Below are 19,200 nucleotides of genomic sequence, written 5' to 3' on the forward strand. Positions count from 1 at the left end.
GACAGCTCAAACTGACAGATGTCTGTCTGTTGGCTTAGCATAAGAAGGATGGAGAGCAGAGGAGAGCAGAGGGAAGATGAGATGGAGAGGAGGTAGGCTACCTGTTAGATGAAATGTGAATTGTGATTAAAGAGGACAGTTGGCACTTTAGGGGAGATTAATAGAGACTTTCAGGAGAGGCAGGGTGTTGGCATGAGATGAGATGAAGGGGAGGGAGAGAAAGGACTAATAAGGAGAGGAGAAAAATTGCCAAAAGTTGGGTTAAATGTAGGGGAAAAAAATGTGGAAGGTCACATTCTCACACAAAAAAAGGTGGCTAATTAAAAGCAAAAAGAATGACTCAAACCGAGAGGATTTCAGAAGCTTTTCTTTATTTGCTCAAGATGGTTTTGGATAGTTGAAAGAAAGAGATACAGAGAGAAAGAGAATACAGAAAGATTATTTTCTTCCCCTTCTACTCAACATCTTTTGCTGGGTCATTTGTGCAACTCTGACAGGATACAGTAGATCATAAGAAAGCAACACAAGTATATTTTCTACTACTTTTTTTAAAATATATTCATAATATATAAGTTATGTCGTTAAACAGCTATATCAAACTTTTGTATTGACCTGACGTTACAAACTCAAAAGTGGTGCAAAAGCTGTAATCTAGTTATTCAACCTAGAAGAAAATCAGCTTCAAAAAGCATCAGGTAAGAGTTGTGTGTGAGTCAGAGTGTGTGTGTGTCTAAGAGTCCTGAGACAGTGTAAGCATATACAGTTATTGTTGTGTGTTTCATGTCAGTGTGTTTCAGACTCCATTTGCTTGTGTGTGGACTGGACTGATAACACTACTTCTCCTTTGGAACACCACGGCTCACAGATCAGACTGAACCGCTGCAGGAAATATTCAGATACAGAGGATTTCTTGAGGGGGGGAAGGGGAAGAGAGAGAAACTTAATTTGGCTTGCACACGCCACATAAAATCTCAACATATCATCTCCTCTAACAACCCCCAACAGATAACAACAGTTAAAGCACAATTAAAAGCACAAAAATGAATGAAGCAGCCAGGAATTCAATTGTAGTTATACCTCTACATCTACGCTTTAGGAAACAGGAGATATGTGCAGTGCGGGTCAGATTCGACCTCCAAATGGCACCACGCACAGCCAGAAGTGAAAAATAGGCAAATCACTGGCAGCGAGCAAAGAAATGTGTCCTCACCTCCTCCTGCTGTACGTAAACATGTCTTTACTTCCTCCTCATTTCCTGAATTCATTGTGCCCTTCATAAATACATGAAAGTGCAAATGCCATTCTTTGACAGTGTAGGAGCATACATCATAAAGTTGACACTCTGTTTTTATGACTCATTTACAGTTGAATGGCTGCAGCCCTCGCTCTCTTTTTACACTCCTGCATGTTGTTTTAGACATAAAGCTACGTGACAGCACTGGTCAAGGCAAAGTGCAAAAGATCAAAGAAAAGAAAGAAATGCACAAAATGGAAAAGAGGGCAGGAAATGTGCGCCCTGTCACCGCGGATGTAAAACCCACTTCCTTTACCCCACATCCTCACCTCTATCCCACCCATGGACCAAAACTCTGATGCTGATGCTTCCCACCCCTGCTGGTGGGGGCCCGGAGAGGGGCCGGCGTGTCACACAGTGAGGGAGATGAAGCTGTTGTATCTCTGGATGTTCCTCTTGAGGATCTCTGAGCACGGCCCCAGCACACGCTCAAAACGGGGCCTGTCCAGCTTCACACACTTGAGCGGACCACGAGCGACTACAGTGGCTGCCCTGGGACGGTTCAACAGCAGGGCGATTTCACCTGGAGGAGGAAGAGGAGGAGGAGGAAGAGGAGGAAGAGGAGGAGGAAGAGGAGGAGGAGGAGGAGGAGGAAGAGGAGGAAGAGGAGGAGGAGGAGGAGGAAGAGGAGGAAGAGGAGGAGGAGGAGGAGGAGGAGCAAGAATATCAGCCAGGATGTCATTAAATTAGGGTTGTTCAGATATGAGTAATAAAGACTTCGATACAATACTTTTTAAATAAACTTTATTGTTTCCACCACAACAAGGACAATAGAAGTGCAAGGAACAACAAAATTAGGTGATTTCTTGTTTTTTTATCAAAAGTCACAAGAAAACCCCTGCAAAATAATTCATAACTTTATGAATCTGTCTGAGAATTTGTCTTAGTTTTATAAACCTTGAATACTTTTTTCATAGTTTCGATCATTAAGAAAATGGAGATTGTATCAAATATAGAAACAACTGGGGCCTTGATTTTGGATTTGTGTATGAATGACAGATAATATTGTCCAAGCATTACTGTACAAATGTATTCACTTTCAGCTGCAGTATTGTATCGCTGTGTAAAATTGTAAGATGATTTTTTATAAAACTTCTGTGTTATTGTAAGCAGCAGCTCTAATTATTAGTGTTTTGCCTGTTTTATGGAACAAATCTGTTTTTTTTTTCCTTTTAAAAACTGTGACTGATCAGGAACAAACCCAAAGAGGCAGGAAGAAGGAATACATTAAGCAAAAGACAAAAGAAAGTCTTAATCATGTGTTTTAAGATGCTCTGCTTCCATCCAAAACCATTTGAAGTAGATTTATGGAATCAAACTAAATGAAGTGTTTCTAAGATGGATTACACAATATCAATATTAGCCAATTTTCTGTTCTGTAATAATAGTAAACAGAAAACGTGTTTTTTTAAATGACGTTATGTCCTCTTTTTTCTGTGACATGGTCTTGAGATTAACTAGAAGAAATTGAAAGCTATTGCAGCATTATAATATAATATTCATGCTAACCTTTAGTGTGATTTTACCAATGTTTGATAGCTGAGATGACATGCCAGAGTGGATATTTCTGGGCTTCTCCTTGCAGAATTATTAATGTTATTTTTTAAAAAAAAACTGTTTTCATTCCAAGGCTTTTTGAGTGTTGTGTCAAACAGGGAAGGGAAAAGGCTTCAGCAGCCAGCAGCCACTCACCAAAGTAGTCAGAGGGTCCAAGGCGTCCAACCTCCACATACTCCTCATTGTCAGACCTGCGCTGCAGAACAGAGGCTATTCCCTGCAAACAGGAAGAAAAGGAAAGTTGGAGGAAAGAAAGGAAAGACAGACAAGAGAGGGAAACAGGATGAGAGGGAGAGAAAAAAGGGAGGGGGGTGTAGGGAAAGAAAGGAAAGGGAGAGAAAAGGAGGAGTTATTTAGCAAAGGCTGAAAACAGTCAGGAGGATTAAGCCGAGGAGAAATTCCTTTGCTTCATAAGGACACAGGTGCACAGGATTTAGGCCACTTTTCTATGAGACGGACACCTGCTCTGTGAGATGCATATGAGCAGAAACACAAAACAACACAAAGTCAGATATTCCAACAGGGTTCATGGCACCAATTCTGATTGCTTCTACTTTATTTCCTCCAGGGTGCAATAAATACAAACATCTAAGCCAGTTGGAGGCTGAGCTCATTCCTCATTATCTCCATCCCATAATCCCCTTTATCTACATTTACCCACAAGATGGAAACTACTGTATCATCCAAAACTGAGGCACTTCCCACTATGTGCCCTTAAAGCCCTGTAAACACTAACACATTTACATGTAGACACCCAAACTCGTAGCATTCTCCAAAAGCATGATGCTAACATACACTGTGCATTAGCAAACACACATACACACACAGCCTGGCAACAGTAACTAGGAGCACATACACAGATGGATGGAGACAAAAACACAAGCCTTCACATACACACATACAGTGAGAAAATCAACAGCTGATGTCTGCTGGACCGGACAGACTGACTGGACCCGCAGCGCGGTGCGTGTGAGTCATCTGATTAGTAGAACGGAGAAAATCTGATTTCCGCTCTCTTTGTCCAACAGATGAAAACAGCTCTTATTGTCTGTTGCAGCTGTTGACAAACTCTGTGTGTGTAAATGAGCACATGTTAGAAAATTCATCTTTGAATCTGAGCTAGAAGAAAGTTTTTGGAGTTGTGCTTGAAATGCAAAACCCTTGACAACCAGAGATGCTAAAAGTGCAAATATTTTTTACTCGAGTGGAAGTACAGATACTTGTTTTTGGTTGTCGCAGGATAAGTGATTCAACTTGTTGCAAAGATAACTAAACTTCATGTCAAATTTGAGGGTAAAAAGATCTGTTGGATGGGAAATGTCTAGCTGCTCTGGATCTGAGTTCACTTAATGCTCTTTTCTGTGACCCCAGGTTTCTTCTTTCCTCTCATTGAAACATCTCTGAATGTTTTTGTGCCTTAGATGCACTGACTTCATGTGTTATTTTCCAAACCATTTAGGTTGGCATTGGTCTTAATTAGGAGTGTGGTGTGCGATGATCCCTCAAATGCATTATAGCTTGATGAAGAAAAGCAGTATTGGAAAATATATGCAGTAGTAAATACTGATAATTGTATGAAGATGTAGCTGATATAAGTAAAAGTTGTTGTACAAACTATGCATGAAAAGTACAGGTATCTAAAATGTTTACGCCAAGTACAGGGACAAAGTACTGCTCATGAGAACACACTTCTCAAAAGAACACTTTAAACACATTAGCTTGCTTGTGTCCATACAGAGGCAGAGGTTTCAATGTCTACAAATCTACATGAAGCCGGAAGTTGTACTGTAAATTGGTAGCAGGTAAAAAGAGAACTTCCCAGCCTGTCTTTGCCTGTGTTGCAAAACAGACTTGACTGTTCCAGCGCTTTCACAGTTTCTAATCCTTCTCTGCTCCGTCTGCTACTTACACTGACCAAGCTAATAATGTTCATATGAATATAATGAGCTTTAATGAGAATCCCCAAACTGCCAGCTCTAAACTGTAGACATAGAAAGGTGAGATTGTTTCAGAGAGAGGGACACGTGACTGAGTATGAACTGTGGAGACGTGGGGGACACTGATGATGTATGTGGGGTATACCATGTGTTAAAGGATGACCTTTTTGTTGATACCATTAAGCCATTATTGAGGTGGATGAGTCAGTGTTTTTTAATGTTGGCATAGACATTGACACTGAATCACATGTATGAATCTGTAAAAATGACATTTGTCACCTGCAAAACTTCACTTTAGCTTGTACACTGTTGACTATCCAGTAACTGATGGGCACTGATGAACTTTAATATATATTTTAAATCACATCTCATTATTTACATGATGAATCATCTTTCTCTACCTAAGCATTCCTTTTTCTGTTAAATTTAAACTTTTTTAATTCCATTGTTTCCATGCATGATTGCTGACTAAGCTGTTATTGCTTTAATTTCTAACAAAGCTAACAAAGTCGGGGGATCCCATGAAATGACACTATTTCATTTGCTCCTTATCCATTGTTTAATCTCGAATGTAAACAACAAAGTAACCTCTTTAACCTCTTACAACTTACTGAAACAAGCTGTTTGAGTGCAAAGTGGTACAAGGTGAACGGGGAGAGAACGGGGGGGGGGGGGCATTGAAGCTCCAATGTTTACAACCAGTTGATTCCTCTCCTGTCCATTCATGTCCAAACAAAGACAGTGAGACAGTGCAGCACTGTGAAGTACAGTAGTTCGCTTGTGAACAGGCTTCAAACCAGTGTGGTCCAGATAACCATCACATGCTGTACCACCCCAGCGCCGCGCAACGCTCGGCAGAAATGTCTTTTATAAACAATGAGGATCCTCCATGTGATGCTGCCCGACATGGGGCACAGACGACAGGTAAAAGCGTGAGAAAGAAAGAATGAATGAATAAACAGTAAGAGTCATAAAATGTAAAGAGGAGAAGTAAGAACTCATCAATTTAAAAAGCAGCTATAATCTTTACCAAATGAACACCCACTCATGCTCATACCTAAACACACATACCACACACAGAGCGTAGCGTGTCTGCTCGTGGTGACATGTCAAAATGTAGTCTTGCATGTAGGAAGTAACAGTCGTTGGATCAACAACAGGCACAAAGAGAGAGACAAGAGGCACAAGCGGAGGTGGAAGAGGAAAGGTGATATCCTGAGTAGCCTGTTCACAAGGCCACCCGGCACCAGGAGTGTCTGCATCTTCTCACACAAATGCCAACTCGCTCGTACGTAAAAAGATTGTATTTGAGGAAAATATTTAACAGTCTCTGGGCTACTTTACAAACAGAATCTTTAAAAAAAAAGAAAGGTTTGACCCAATTAAAACCTGTTAATCTTTACCTTTGTTCTTTGCACAGTACTTACACTCATTCAAAATGACTTTCTCCATTTACTGCATTGATCTTCAATCTATAAAAGTGGTGTGAAGCTCCATTAGCTATAGTGCAGAGCTTTCATGTAGTTTCCAGTAACAGGTATTTCAGATAATCCACAGAGGATTTCTGGTCCCCCCCCCCACCCCAGGGACCCGTTGGATCCCCTCTGTGTGATTACTTTTGTAGAGGGTCAATGGAAACATGTGAGCTAACAAATTGAGTAGATGTTTAGATCGATGATGGGAGGAGATTGGAGTAAACGCTCAGCCGAGAAGAAGGCACCTGGATAAACAAGCAAAAGTCGATTTTTCTGAATTTTCATGCAGAGGCGGACAGGGATGAGTCGACTTGAAAATACTATAACAAGAATATTAAAAATAGATCACTCAGGTTTGTTTTAGCTGTTTGTCAGGGGGTTTATGACCCGTGTCAGCTCCAGCTCAACAACACTGCCAACATGGCGACCACCATTGATGGCCTTTTAAAATTATACGCTGATATGGTTAATTACCAAAGCATAAAGAAACCAAAAGGCAAGCTGGGGTTTGTTTCCTTCTGCTGAAAGCATTTTATAATTTGGTTCATTTGTATTTGTCTTGCACAACTTTTTCCCATCATGGCTAAAAGAAAAGCCCGTAGCTACTGTGAGACACAGCGTGTTTAACATATTTGTTTTCAACATCATGTTTCAAAATTCTCAGTGACAGTTTTCCCACCCCTCCTTCTCCGTCTTTTCATTTGCACCATTTTCTGTGACAGTGGTGAGACCACAGATGACAGGGTGCTGTGCCTGAGTGTATGAGCGTGTGGGAGATACGTGTTGAGGGAGCATGGGCCCATGCCTTAAAGAAGGAGAGGAAAAGGAAGGATGGGGAGGAAGGTGAGGCTGAGTCTTCACTGCCCCTGGAGTTCTGTAAAAGCTTGTTTGTATAGTGAGAGAAAGAAATGTAAACATGTCTTTTTTTGATTAGGGCCCCTTTTCCTCCCGACAGGCAAAGAGAGTGATGTCTCTATACCTCTTTTTTGTTAAGCCTTCCCATCAGCAGCATGTTATTTAGTGATTGTGGGGTTTGTCTTTTGCTGATGCTCTAAAACCGAAGAAACAACAAAAGGGTGAGAAGAGACAGGGGAGGAGGGAGGCGGGGGAGTTAGAACGAAAGAGTGTCGGCTGAACCAAACACATACATCTCATCCTGGTTTAAAATAAATAAAGGTGTGGACATGAAGAAAAAGACAAGAAGAAAAACATGATGAGAGAGAACACTGATCTGATGGTATGATAATCTCACACGAAATCTATCTATCGCATCTCACTTGTGGTCCATTTTTGAATCAACCCGTCTATCCCTTTATGTCCAACCCTGCCCTCTTTGACTCATCCCTCTCTCTCTCTTTTTCTCTCTCTCCCTCTCCCTTCTCGTCTCCTTCCCGGGAGGCTGGGTCTCCTGACCCCGTGTGAAAGTCAGCAACACACATTCCACCACAGTCCACCCAGCTCTGGGAAAGTCAGGCCCTGCAGCATGAGAGATGGAGGGAGAGAGAGAGAGAGAGAGAGAGAGAGAGAGAGAGAGAGAGAGAGAGAGAGAGAGAGAGAAATAGAGGGATAGAGAGGATGGGAGGGCCTTAAAGATGAAAATTAGATAGGAGAGGGAGAAAGGGAAAATGGGCATAAAGAAAGAGACACAAAACTATTCTCATATAGATCTAGAGGAACTGCCCCTGTCTTTTCCCTCTCCACCATCTCTCCATCTCTACAGTTTAATCCCTCAGATTCCTCTGCATATTTTGGCTTTTTTCTCTTGAGGATCTACAAGTCTCAGATTGATGAGTCATGCATTTCTAAATTTACATCTATATTTGTGCCCTAAACACTAATTGGGTTAAACACGCTGGTTTTTAAAGGATTTCTGCAGCTTTGGGAGGCTTCACTTGGAGACTCCAAACTTGACCGACACTGGTTGGATAATATGAGGTGTGTGCAAGATATATAAAGTTATAAAGTGGAGTCTTTAGATGTTGTGACAGTGAAAACATTTTGGTTGCTTGGCTTCCTGCCAATATTAATATTAAGATTTAATTTTATATTCAGGGTTCATGAGTGGTTAGTGCCGAGTTTTGTCTTGAAAGTCAACATATTTAATCTTCCTCAGTTATGCTGTCGGTTGACCGGTTTTTTCTTTGTTTACATTTATTCTGATGTTCTTCAAGTAAAGCTATGTTAAAAATGATTTAATAGGGTTTACATTAAATGCCATAAAGGCACATCACAGCATGGATCTGACCACTATCAAATCTTTAGAGCTGTGAAAAGCTTTCTGACCTTTAAAAAAAAAAAGACTATTACCAACACAATTAAAAACATATAGCCATCCAAATAATAACAGACTGCTATGACTATGTATAAGTAGATGAACAATTAGGAGAGTGAAATAACGGATGAAAAGAGGATGGAGACGAGATGTGCTGTGCTGGAGAGGCACAGGTGCAGAAAGAGAGGAGGTAGAAAGTTAAGAGTCTCAGGGAGTGATGCATCATATGCAACCTTTGAAAAAATCATTCTCATATAATCACTTCCCCTTCACTGTAACCAGTGCTCCTCTCAGTGGGACTTTTGTTGGATAAAGATTAAGAAAGACAGAGCAAATGACGCAGAGGCTAACCTTCAGCCATGTCTGAAGACAAGAGAGAGAGAGAGAGGAATGAAGGAAGCAAGGACAAAAACTCTCCAGACAGGGCCCTCTTGACATGACCCTGGTGAAAGCTGTGTAAGTATGGAGTTAATCAAAAGTGTGTTGGGATGACAGGCAGGGGGCCCTTCATGAAACTGTGCCAGGGCCCCGAGCTCCACAAAGCCTGCTGCTGGCTACTCTGTCTGCTAGTGGCAATAAACTTGGATCAGTTCCGATCTCAGCAAAGAGCCCACCAACGTCTCTGATGACATGCACATCAGCCCGGGGCCCGCCTAAAGACGCCCACATGGCCTCACATGTCAACGTGTACCGCTTATAGGAGAAGTTACAGTGAATTAAAGTTTCCAACAATCGTGTTTTACTCGTGCAACAACCCCTTAGTTAAACACACACATCAGCCCCCCCACAGACCTTACCTCTGTTATAATGAAGAAGTCATCACCCGGCTCTCCTTGCACCACTATCTTCTCTCCATCCTCAAACTGAACGGGCTCCAGAGCGTCAGCCACAGTCAGACGTTCCCACTTATCCAAAGACTCTGTGAATGAAACATTACAGTACAGATAATGTGATAAATACAGCTTCCATCATCTATACTGCTTGTCCTAATCCGAATCTCGGGGGCTGAAGCCGAGCCCTGCTGTCATTGTTTGAGGGGCGGGGTACACCCTGGAGTGGTCACCATTCAATCACAGGGCTGACATACAGACACAAACAACCAATCACAGTCACATTCACACCTACTGGCAATTAAGAGTCACAAATTACCCTAACGAGCATGTCTTTGGACTGTGGGAGGAAGCCGGAGTACCAGGAGGGAACTCATGGATGCACGGGAAAACATGTTAACTCCACACAGAAAGGCTCCTGTCTGACTCGAACTAGGAACCTTTGCGCTGTGAGGCAACAGTGCTAACCATTGCACTTCTGTGCAGCCCACTTTTATTTCCAGGAACATTTTAAAAATCCCTTACGTGTAAACAAATTGACCAAAACCTTTGATAAGATTCATGTTTTTTCATGTTTTTTTGTTGATTCTGCGAGCCAGTTGCAACAGCTGTCTTTCAGAATATCCAACCACATGTACAGTGACGTGGTTAGCCCGAGATATTTCTAGAAGATGTTGGTTTTCACACAGAAACTAAGAACACAGACGGTCTCATATCCTCACTGGGGAAAAAATTCCAACCAAAGGAGTTTTAACAACTCAGATATTCTTAGAAGGAGGAGGACCCACAATCAATAAATAGCTCTACGTAGAAGATTAAGCACACAAGATCATCCTTTCACAATTCAGCAGATTATTGTATCTTAATCTTAACAGTCTATACACCTTTGTCTGGAATGTGATTTATCTGCAGTGAAAACACTCTTTATCTTAGCTTATCCTCTGTGCCTGGATGAGTCCTGTGTTTTGATTTGACTAAGACAAGAGTTAAAGGCGTAAAACTACAACAAAATCCTTTTGTTTGAGACTATTGTCTCCTGATAGGCTAAGTAACTGATCCTAGTGTGTCTGTTTGTGTAAATGTGTATGTTTTTTGGATTAACTAAGGTGAACTCTGCTCGCTTGGAGGTGTCCAGTGTCCCCTCCAGTGGGGCCAAGGTGTCTGCTGGCCCCAGATGGATGCCCTCTGTCTGGCTGCGAGCAAAAAGCAGCAGGTCCGATAGTAGTGATCCTTAACGCTTGGCATGTAACATGATATACAAATGTGCTGGCTAAAGAACCAACATTTCACGCTTCGCAGAGCCAGCACCCACTTGGATCATCTTGCTACACACATATATAGTATGCACACTGGGAATGGCTATTAGGATATCGAAGGCTCTGTGTGCGTTTGACAAAGAACATGTTGTTTTTTCCCCTCTTCACTCCTCGACATCAAGGGCTTGTACCCAATTTCGTGGCTATCTTGAAAATCAAAGACAAACAAAAACACTCCCGCCTCCTACCCCTCCTTCCATTCAAAGAGATAAAGCCGAGAAGCAGAGTGGCAGAAAGACGACTGAAGAGAGGAAAGGCACTTGGAGGAGGGAGGTGGGCGGTTGAATACAGGTCTGAACAACGCTGTCAAAATGGGAGACGCAGAAGAAAGGCGGTAAATGAAAAGAGAGTGGATCTCGCAGAGACGTTCTCCTAAGACCTGAATTGAGTGTATGTGTTTACTCAGCCAGCTAATAACTCTGTACAGGGGGCATGGCCTCGCTCTATACACCACACACACACGATCAAGTGGAAGGGGATGAGATGTCAGTTCCAATTGCAGCACGTTTTGAGAGTCTGAATGAATCTCATTCGCCGTTCTGCCAAACTCAATGGCCTGTATAGGATGGTGTTTTCCAAATTCCAGTAGGAAAAGAGAGGCTTAGCTTAACTCCCTATTCTTTAATTGTCCACACAGCGACATAGCAGAGTGTGACTGGCTTTAGTATGAACAGTGGGAGAAGATTAGGACTGTACACACAGACCTTACTCAGCTATGGGTCTTGTGTGACAACGTACGCCTGTGTTTATGTGTGCTAATCTACAGTATATGTTTCACTCTGCAGATTTAACTGCCTGCACTCTGGACTCTCTGACCTGGTGTTTAAATTCAACGCTTAACATGGCATACACGTGCAACAGCACCCAATACATGAATGGAAAATAAACAATAAAAGACAAAGTAATGGCACCGACATCTTCAGTGTGTGATTCATTTTAAAACACAGACTTACCAAGGATGGACACCTTGCTAAGAAACTCTTCATACATCTTTCTCTTCCTCAGTGTGCTGCCCTGTAACAAAAGAAAGGAGGAAATAAACCATTAGATACACTAGCTCACAAACTGTATTGAGTACTCCACATTATCTATAAAAAGTGATAATTTTGCTGTAATATCTTTGTTTTTTATTTTATTCTTATTATTTTTCTTTAGCATTATTATTTTTTGTTTTTTTTGTTTTGAGCTTGTCTTTTTTTCACCCCTGGTATGGTAATGTTATTGTAATTTATGTGTGTGCGCATGTATGTATATGTATGGGTGGGAAGTGGGGGGTATGTGACATGTTACCAAGAAAAAAATGATCCTTAATGATTATTGTATCATGATACCTGTCAAATTAATAAAGAGATATTTAAAAAAAAAAAAAAAAAGAACCACCAAAAAAAGTGATCATTTTGATTATTTGGAAAACATCGGACCGTAATGTCTCTGTTTATAGAGGCAGAACAGATTTAAATAATTTCAACTTAAGCAATACAATAGAACAATACAATTCTAATCATAACAGACAACTCTCTTTTAGTCTCAGAAATCTTACATTCAAATGATTTATAGTTATTTTCTTTTAGTTATGCTTTACCACATAAAGTTTAGTGCATGAGACTTCATTGTTTCTTTGGATCAGGTTTTTGTGTTTTGTAAATCGGTCCATTAGGATGCATATTGCTGATTTGTAAGTCATGAAATATCAGTTCTGAGTTCTCCAACAAGATTTTCCAAATTATAAAATAGGTAAAGATAAAAATGTTACTACACCATTATCTATTTGTGTTTTCATGAATGCTTCTGACAAAAATTCAAAATGAACAGAGAGAGATGCATGTGTAAATGCAAACAGCCACATTTTTCTCTCTGACTTTACACAGGCTTTGATAACGCCAGCACTGTAATAAAATGTCTTCAAAATATTCAAGAAAATTATTTGCAAGGGAGTGCGTGGGTTGATGATGTTTATATCATGCAACATGTGCAGAACTGGTGCAATCTTAGTGCACATAATGAAGCAGTTTCAGACTCTTATCTTCTTGCCAGTGTGTTCTTCAAATTGCACGTAGCGATGATGTCAAGGCAAAAGATTTCTGCAGCTTCTTTTTTTGCATCATGTCTTGCTTCCTGGGATACCCTCAACCTTCCTCTCAACCGACAGAGAACACTTTGTGCTGTTAAGGACACTTGTGGATGAGCAAATCAGGAAGATTTCAACAGCAGGCTGTCCTGCAATTTTCTAGAAATCTTCAGGAGTGCATGTGTGAAAACAGCTTATGATTAATCGTGTAGACATTCACTGTACATAGTTTATGAGGTCATGCATTTGGATGTGTGTATGACATGCGTGGTAATGTTCATTGCTTGCGTGTGTCTGTGTGTGTGGCCACCCCACCCACCAGGCAGTGGGGACTTTCCCCTCTGCCATGAGCATTAGGTGCTTCCTAACAAGTCTGGACCCAGAGGACCCCTTCCCTTACTGTGTTTCTCCTTTCTTCCCCTCCTTCAATGCACAGAATCAGTCAGAGCGAGCGGGGACATAAAGGGAAACAGAGTGAGTGAGGAAAGACAATCTTATCCACCCCATGTCTGCCTCTGCATATGGAAATGATATATTGAGGCTTGGGGTGTCTTTAGTGCATAAGTGCCTGAGTCCCGCTGCTGCCTCTAATTTGATATAATTTCACATTTTGTCTTAAAGGGAGAGAAAAAGTTCCCAAGTGAGCCAACGTCAAACTCAACATGATAAACAAGTTGATTAAAGGAATTCTAGACTGCATCGCCTCCCTCCTGGATAATTGATTCGTGTGTGTGTGTGTGTGTGTGTGTGTGTGTGTGTGTGTGCGTGTGTGTGTGTGTGCGTGTGTGTGTGTGTGTGGTGTCAGCATGTGTCTGCAAAGCATGCAGTCTGTTTTTAGTTCTGCCACTTATGTTTTGTTGCTGTCTCTGAAGAGATGAAACTTTATGCTCATTAAGCAAGCAAATTCAAACACTCACTCATTTATACTGTACACTCTCACATAAACACACACACACACACACACACACACACACACACACACACACACACACACACACACACACACACACACACACACACACACACACACACACACACACACACACACACACACACACACACACACACACACACACACACACACACACACACACACACACACACACACACACACACACTGCACAGAGATGTTGAGTTGGTCTCTCCACAGGTTTGCTCAGCTTAAAGGCTTACTATGCGTACGTAACATAACATTACATTACACATCAGGTCTGATTCATGCGACTGGTGTGAGAAGGGCTGGGTGGGCCAAAGTCTTGTCAGCAAGATAAAAGTGTACTGATGTAGAAGGAATGAAAATGATACCGTTTAAATTTGTGACTCTAAAATGTCAAGTTATCATATTTTTTGTTGGAGAACATATTTTTGTTTCGCATTTTTTTTTCCTGCATCAGACCTGATCCTTCCTGTCTTCTTGGGAGGGCGTGAGCACATGTTTCATGTACAGAACTCCCCTACTCCTTTTAGACCTAATGTGTTCGCTCCTCCTGCGGTTAAAGATGAACCAGCCTCTGTGTCTGCTCGCTGTCTTTGAGGTGGAATCATCAAAGAGTTGAGGTGTGGAGCCAAGCCAGACTAAACCAACCGTACCTTACACCCCATCTCCATCACCTTCATCTCTGTCCAATAGCCAAACACATACACACCTCAACATCCATCCTCATTTCTTGGTATCATTTCTCTTTGTCTCCTATCATCTTGTACTTTGTTTGTTGACAGGGGTCTGTCATTTTGTTAACAGCTTTGTCTGTAGCCATGTGTGTGTTATTACCAAGATGACACGATAAGTGGGGTATTGTTTGACAGGTGGCTACACAATGGAGGGAGCGTATTTATTACAGGGAACTATGTTATTTTATTTACTAAATGCACTCCTGGATAAAGATTAAAGCAGGACAAGAAAGACAAGGTGCGTTTGAAGCATTTACACCTTAGCTCTGATTTAAATGACAACATCACTGTCATGTTCGTATTCTGGCACAGATTCTAACATCAACATCGACTCAGTGGTTGAAAGAAACTGAAGACCAGTTTTGGTGATTTTGAATATGGCTGGGGTTTGTTTCATTTTAGCCATTGGGGGTGTGTATATGGTACACACTGAAGGGGAAATTATCGAAAGGTGTATCTGATATGCAGGGGGACCACATGCAACGCCCTTAGCAAATAAAATTAGTCATAATATTGGTTCCCAGGGTACAATAAATGTGTTGCTTTGTCCAACTTACAACACAAATATGTTTAATTGATTATGACCCCAAAACCCCTGCAAAAAAAAATGCAGAAAAGCAAGGACATTTCCCATTGAAAGGGGGAATCTTCTTTGAGGTAAATATTTGAATCATCATGATATAACTTGTTTAAAAATACAGTTTGGTTAAGATTATCATTGAAGTATTTGGAGCTCCAGCAGAGAAGCAGGACAGGAGAGAGCAAATGTGCAAACAAAGAAAACTGATGGAAGCAGCCGCACACCTTCCCAGGCTCCTGACTAACTAGCTGCAGACACTCGGCATAATTTCACTGGGAAACACACACAAATACTTAGACACACTGAGAATGCTCGTTGAGTTGGCATAAGACGTTGCCAGAATACCGCACTTTATAAAAACAGCTTTACAAATCATTGACAGCAATAATTAACAACAGGTTCACATAATTGAAATCTGCTTCACCCCGTCTCCCCTCCTGCTGCTGCTGCTGGAGGGAACGAAGAAATGAGAGCTGGAGAGAGGGAGAGAATCTCCTAAAAGAAAGGTTACCAGGGCAGTCTGTGCCCTCAGTTTAACTATGTGCTGAAGAGGTGACATGAGTGCAGGGCAGGCCGGTGCCAACTTTAGGCTGAGCTGAAAGGTCCAAAAACAACCTTCTTCCACCTTTGCAGGTTCAAAATGTTTGAAGCAGAGCAGAAGCTTCACTGCTGATGAAGGCTTAGATCTACTCTGGGGTCATGAAGGTTAACTGTACGCCATTTCATTTAGTTTCAGGAGGCTGAGAAACTTCTGATGAAGTAATTAGGTGGACTCACGCAGGCACATTAAAAAAATAATTAGTATTTCGAATAGCACTGAAAATGTGCATGTGTGTGAATCTGTATGACAGCTGGGGCAGAGCACCTTGTGTTTCCAGTTTAAACATTTAGACATTCCTGCTAGATAAGCTCCTGAAGAGGGAAGTGTGTGTAGAGCTTTACTGTTGACCCCCTCTCTTCCAACAGCACTCCCTTTTTTTTTCTTATTGCCCCTGACTCCGTCTAGCAACAGATGTAGAGAGACATTAAAGTGGGAGGATACATGGAGGTGGATTTTATGAGTGTCAAATTGAAAGCTGCTGAATAACTTTCTAAGGAAATTTAAGAGGTCCAGAGGGAGGACATACACTATACATACAGTATGATGAGGTTGTATATTATATTTGTACTGTGTTCAGTACACCAATGTACTGTAGTACTCTTCTTCTAGATTTTTCCTCTTTATGTATCCTTTCATAATGTGATTTTGTTTGCATATGCATGTCTGAAGTTTGATACCATTATTTTAACAGACAAATATCTGGAAAAATTCATATACACTTGGCAGTCATGTCAGGCGTTGAAGTTGGCAGGGGGGGATGGGGGCTGGTAACCTACAGTGTATTAATATTAGGTTTGCAGACATATTAATTTAGCTTTTTCTCTAACTTATTTTAGGGGCTTGTCCCGTCCTATCACCCTCCTTCAATGCCTTTGTTTTGTTGCCCTGCTCTTTTGACAAAATTCATCAGCAGTATGTTGAAGATACTCAATTAACATAACGTGCGTTTTTTGAATTGTTTGCCCAGTTATAATGTTATCACATCAGGGAATCGGCATATGTGGAGGCTTATTGATGATGATGAAATGATCATCCTAAACTAAGAGTGAACGGCAGCTTAGGAAGCAAGCAGCTGCAGACAGATATTACAACCAAGACTGAAGGAGCTTCAGGTTTAACATGTGATGTCACAACTCAATTGGTGCATTAATGAGAGGGACGTACCAGTGGACCTCTCTTGACGATTATATGGATAAAGAAAATGTCGAAAAACTTACTTGGGCTGCCTTGAATATACACGTGCGGCCCGGCCAAGTATTGTCTATGTGTGGGAAACACTGCAAATTCTTTATCTGAACAGCAGTTTTTAGTCACTTTTTCATTTCAGGTGTTGGAAAACTAGGGATAAGATTTATGCTAAGTTTAAGAATAGCAAAAATTAAATGAACCAAATGTAAATTCAAACCTGGAAAAAAGCAACCTAACCAGCATGCAACCAAGCTCTAGTATGGCCACTGAGGGTAAGCTTAACTTGTAATGTGTACTGAGGAGGTGGATGTTGGTAGATGTTCTTACCATGAGGATGCGTCGGTAACTGTCTCTGTCGATGCCCCACAGTTTCAGATCAGTCTTGGCCTTGACGGTGGCCGCTCTGGGAGTCCCATAGATCAGAGCCAGCTCTCCAAAGCTGCCTCCTTCTCCGATACTGGTCACCCACTCCCCATTCACATACACCTGCAGAAAGAACAAGAAACACAGCGATGGAGAGGGTGTTATAACGGTCTTAAATACTTCTGAAGAACACCAATCATCGCTAGGTAACCTGTGTCAAATGTGATTTTCTTATTGTCATTTTACCTTCCCACCCTGAGACACCTTTCCTAAACCTTTCAACCCCCTCTCCTCAGTCTCCGGGCTGTTTGATTGGCTCACTAAGCATTTGATCCCCACTAAGCCGTCAAATGAGACCCTCTAAAAGGCCCTCTATCCCTTCTAACTCTCAATCCACCTCCTTTTATTTTCCTCTGTCTTGTCATTTCCTTTGATTTAGGAGTGATGGAGGACAGAAAGCCCCTGTAGATATTGTGGGTCTACTCTTAGCTCTACAACCCATACAAGCACTCACATGCTTGTTTCCCAACATGCACGCACACACACACACACACCTACCTACATAGCTCTATTTAGGCCAGCCACTATAGCTCTTCAGACAATACAACCTCATTGAGACTCATCCAGGCTCTCTCTGGGGCCACTACGGTTTCACCTGTCGACACACTATCCACTATGTTGTTGACTTAATAACACTGAGAGAAAGAAGGAGAGAGGGAGGGAGGGTGTATCTCTCCCGTGGCTGTGGATTGCCAATATTGTTGCAAGCCATTATCCAAGGCCCAGAGTATAGACCACAGGGGACTCATCCTTCTCTATAAACCGGGGGCTTCAAATGGAAGCGGAGGGGTTACATCAGGCTTAGAAGAACAATCATATGAGTTTTACTTAGGTGTTACATCAGAACATACAGGTAAAAGAATTTTTCACTCTCCTATTCAATATGTATCTTCTGATCTTCTGTGTGTCCTATTCTATAAAGCTCTAAAAACATTGTCATGCACCTTCTGATCGGGTGGATCTGTTGCAAATGCTCAAACGAGCAGCATTACACTTTAACTAAATCAGGTATGTGAGAGTGAAGCTGCGTGGTGTAAGATCAAGCTTGCAAAAAGGTGGTCCATAGAGGCTGAATTGGAAACACTTGTACTGTATTGAGTATCTGCTGTGCAGAAGGTAAAATGGAGTTCATAATGAGGCAATTCAAGTCTTGAACAATGCATGCTGTCTCACAGCTGTCAATGAATTTTCATTTCAATGTTGGCTGCTGCTAATTAAGACGCAACAAATCATAAGCACTGAAAGGTGAATAAGTGTTGACAGTGTTGCTATGTATTTCTGTTTGTAGTTACTTGTTTTTTTCGGCACATTCTCATGAGCTGTGAGAGAGATGGTCTGTATATCCATTGGCTATATGTAAGCAATTATTGCACTTAATTTCTTATTCTCAAATCTACTCTAATAACACTAAAATAAACTTTAATCACAAAATAATTGCTTGCAGGTAAGTTAAAGTACTTAAGTGAATTATTTCAAGTCACAAAATGTCTGAGGTTATCACCTGGGATTAAAAGATACTCTGTAATCCCTTTAGCAGTTATTAGCAGTGTGCAAACATTTAGTGCATGGATTACAACACATCATAAGATTATTATTTTACTTTTTCTGTTTATAAACCAGTCTGCAGTAATGGATTAAACAAATACCAACAGTTAAATAGATGCTAAATAGGGAATATAACGTTTAAATAAAAATGCATACTCATTATCTAACAACAAATTGCATAAATGCATTTTTCTCCAACAAGGTCATATTGGAATTTAGAATGAAAGCTTTAATTTCAACTGTGCTGCACCCATATAAATACAGGCCAATGTCTGGAAGTAAATCAGTCTGTGTGCAGACATGGTGGGGTGTTTACATCAGTGGCAGTAGTTGTCAGCTTGCAGGCAGTTTATGGTGTGTCAGCAGATTTACATCCCTGTCTAATGAGAGACATCTTCACACTTTAATAAGTGTGGAGATGTCTTGACACTTATAAAAGTATC

At 41.2% G+C, this 19,200-nt stretch overlaps 1 protein-coding gene across 4 annotated transcripts in view; it reads right to left on the bottom strand.

Annotated features, from left to right (window-relative positions):
• Nucleotides 1-354: 354 nt before the first annotated feature.
• Nucleotides 355-19,200, bottom strand: part of prkar1b (protein kinase, cAMP-dependent, regulatory, type I, beta) — a 62,000-nt gene continuing 43,154 nt past the window's right edge. For all 4 annotated transcript variants that reach the window (XM_020647577.3, XM_020647591.3, XM_020647582.3 and 1 more), the window contains 5 exons: nucleotides 17,117-17,275; nucleotides 11,635-11,695; nucleotides 9,333-9,454; nucleotides 2,987-3,068; nucleotides 355-1,817 (listed from right to left, as the gene is read on the bottom strand). In XM_020647577.3, the coding sequence (XP_020503233.1) occupies nucleotides 1,645-1,817; nucleotides 2,987-3,068; nucleotides 9,333-9,454; nucleotides 11,635-11,695; nucleotides 17,117-17,275 (597 nt within the window). In that variant the 3' untranslated portion in view covers nucleotides 355-1,644. The remainder of the gene's footprint in view (nucleotides 1,818-2,986; nucleotides 3,069-9,332; nucleotides 9,455-11,634; nucleotides 11,696-17,116; nucleotides 17,276-19,200) is intronic.

Source organism: Labrus bergylta, chromosome 16 (assembly GCF_963930695.1).
Source record: "Labrus bergylta chromosome 16, fLabBer1.1, whole genome shotgun sequence".
NCBI lineage: Eukaryota > Metazoa > Chordata > Actinopteri > Labriformes > Labridae > Labrus > Labrus bergylta.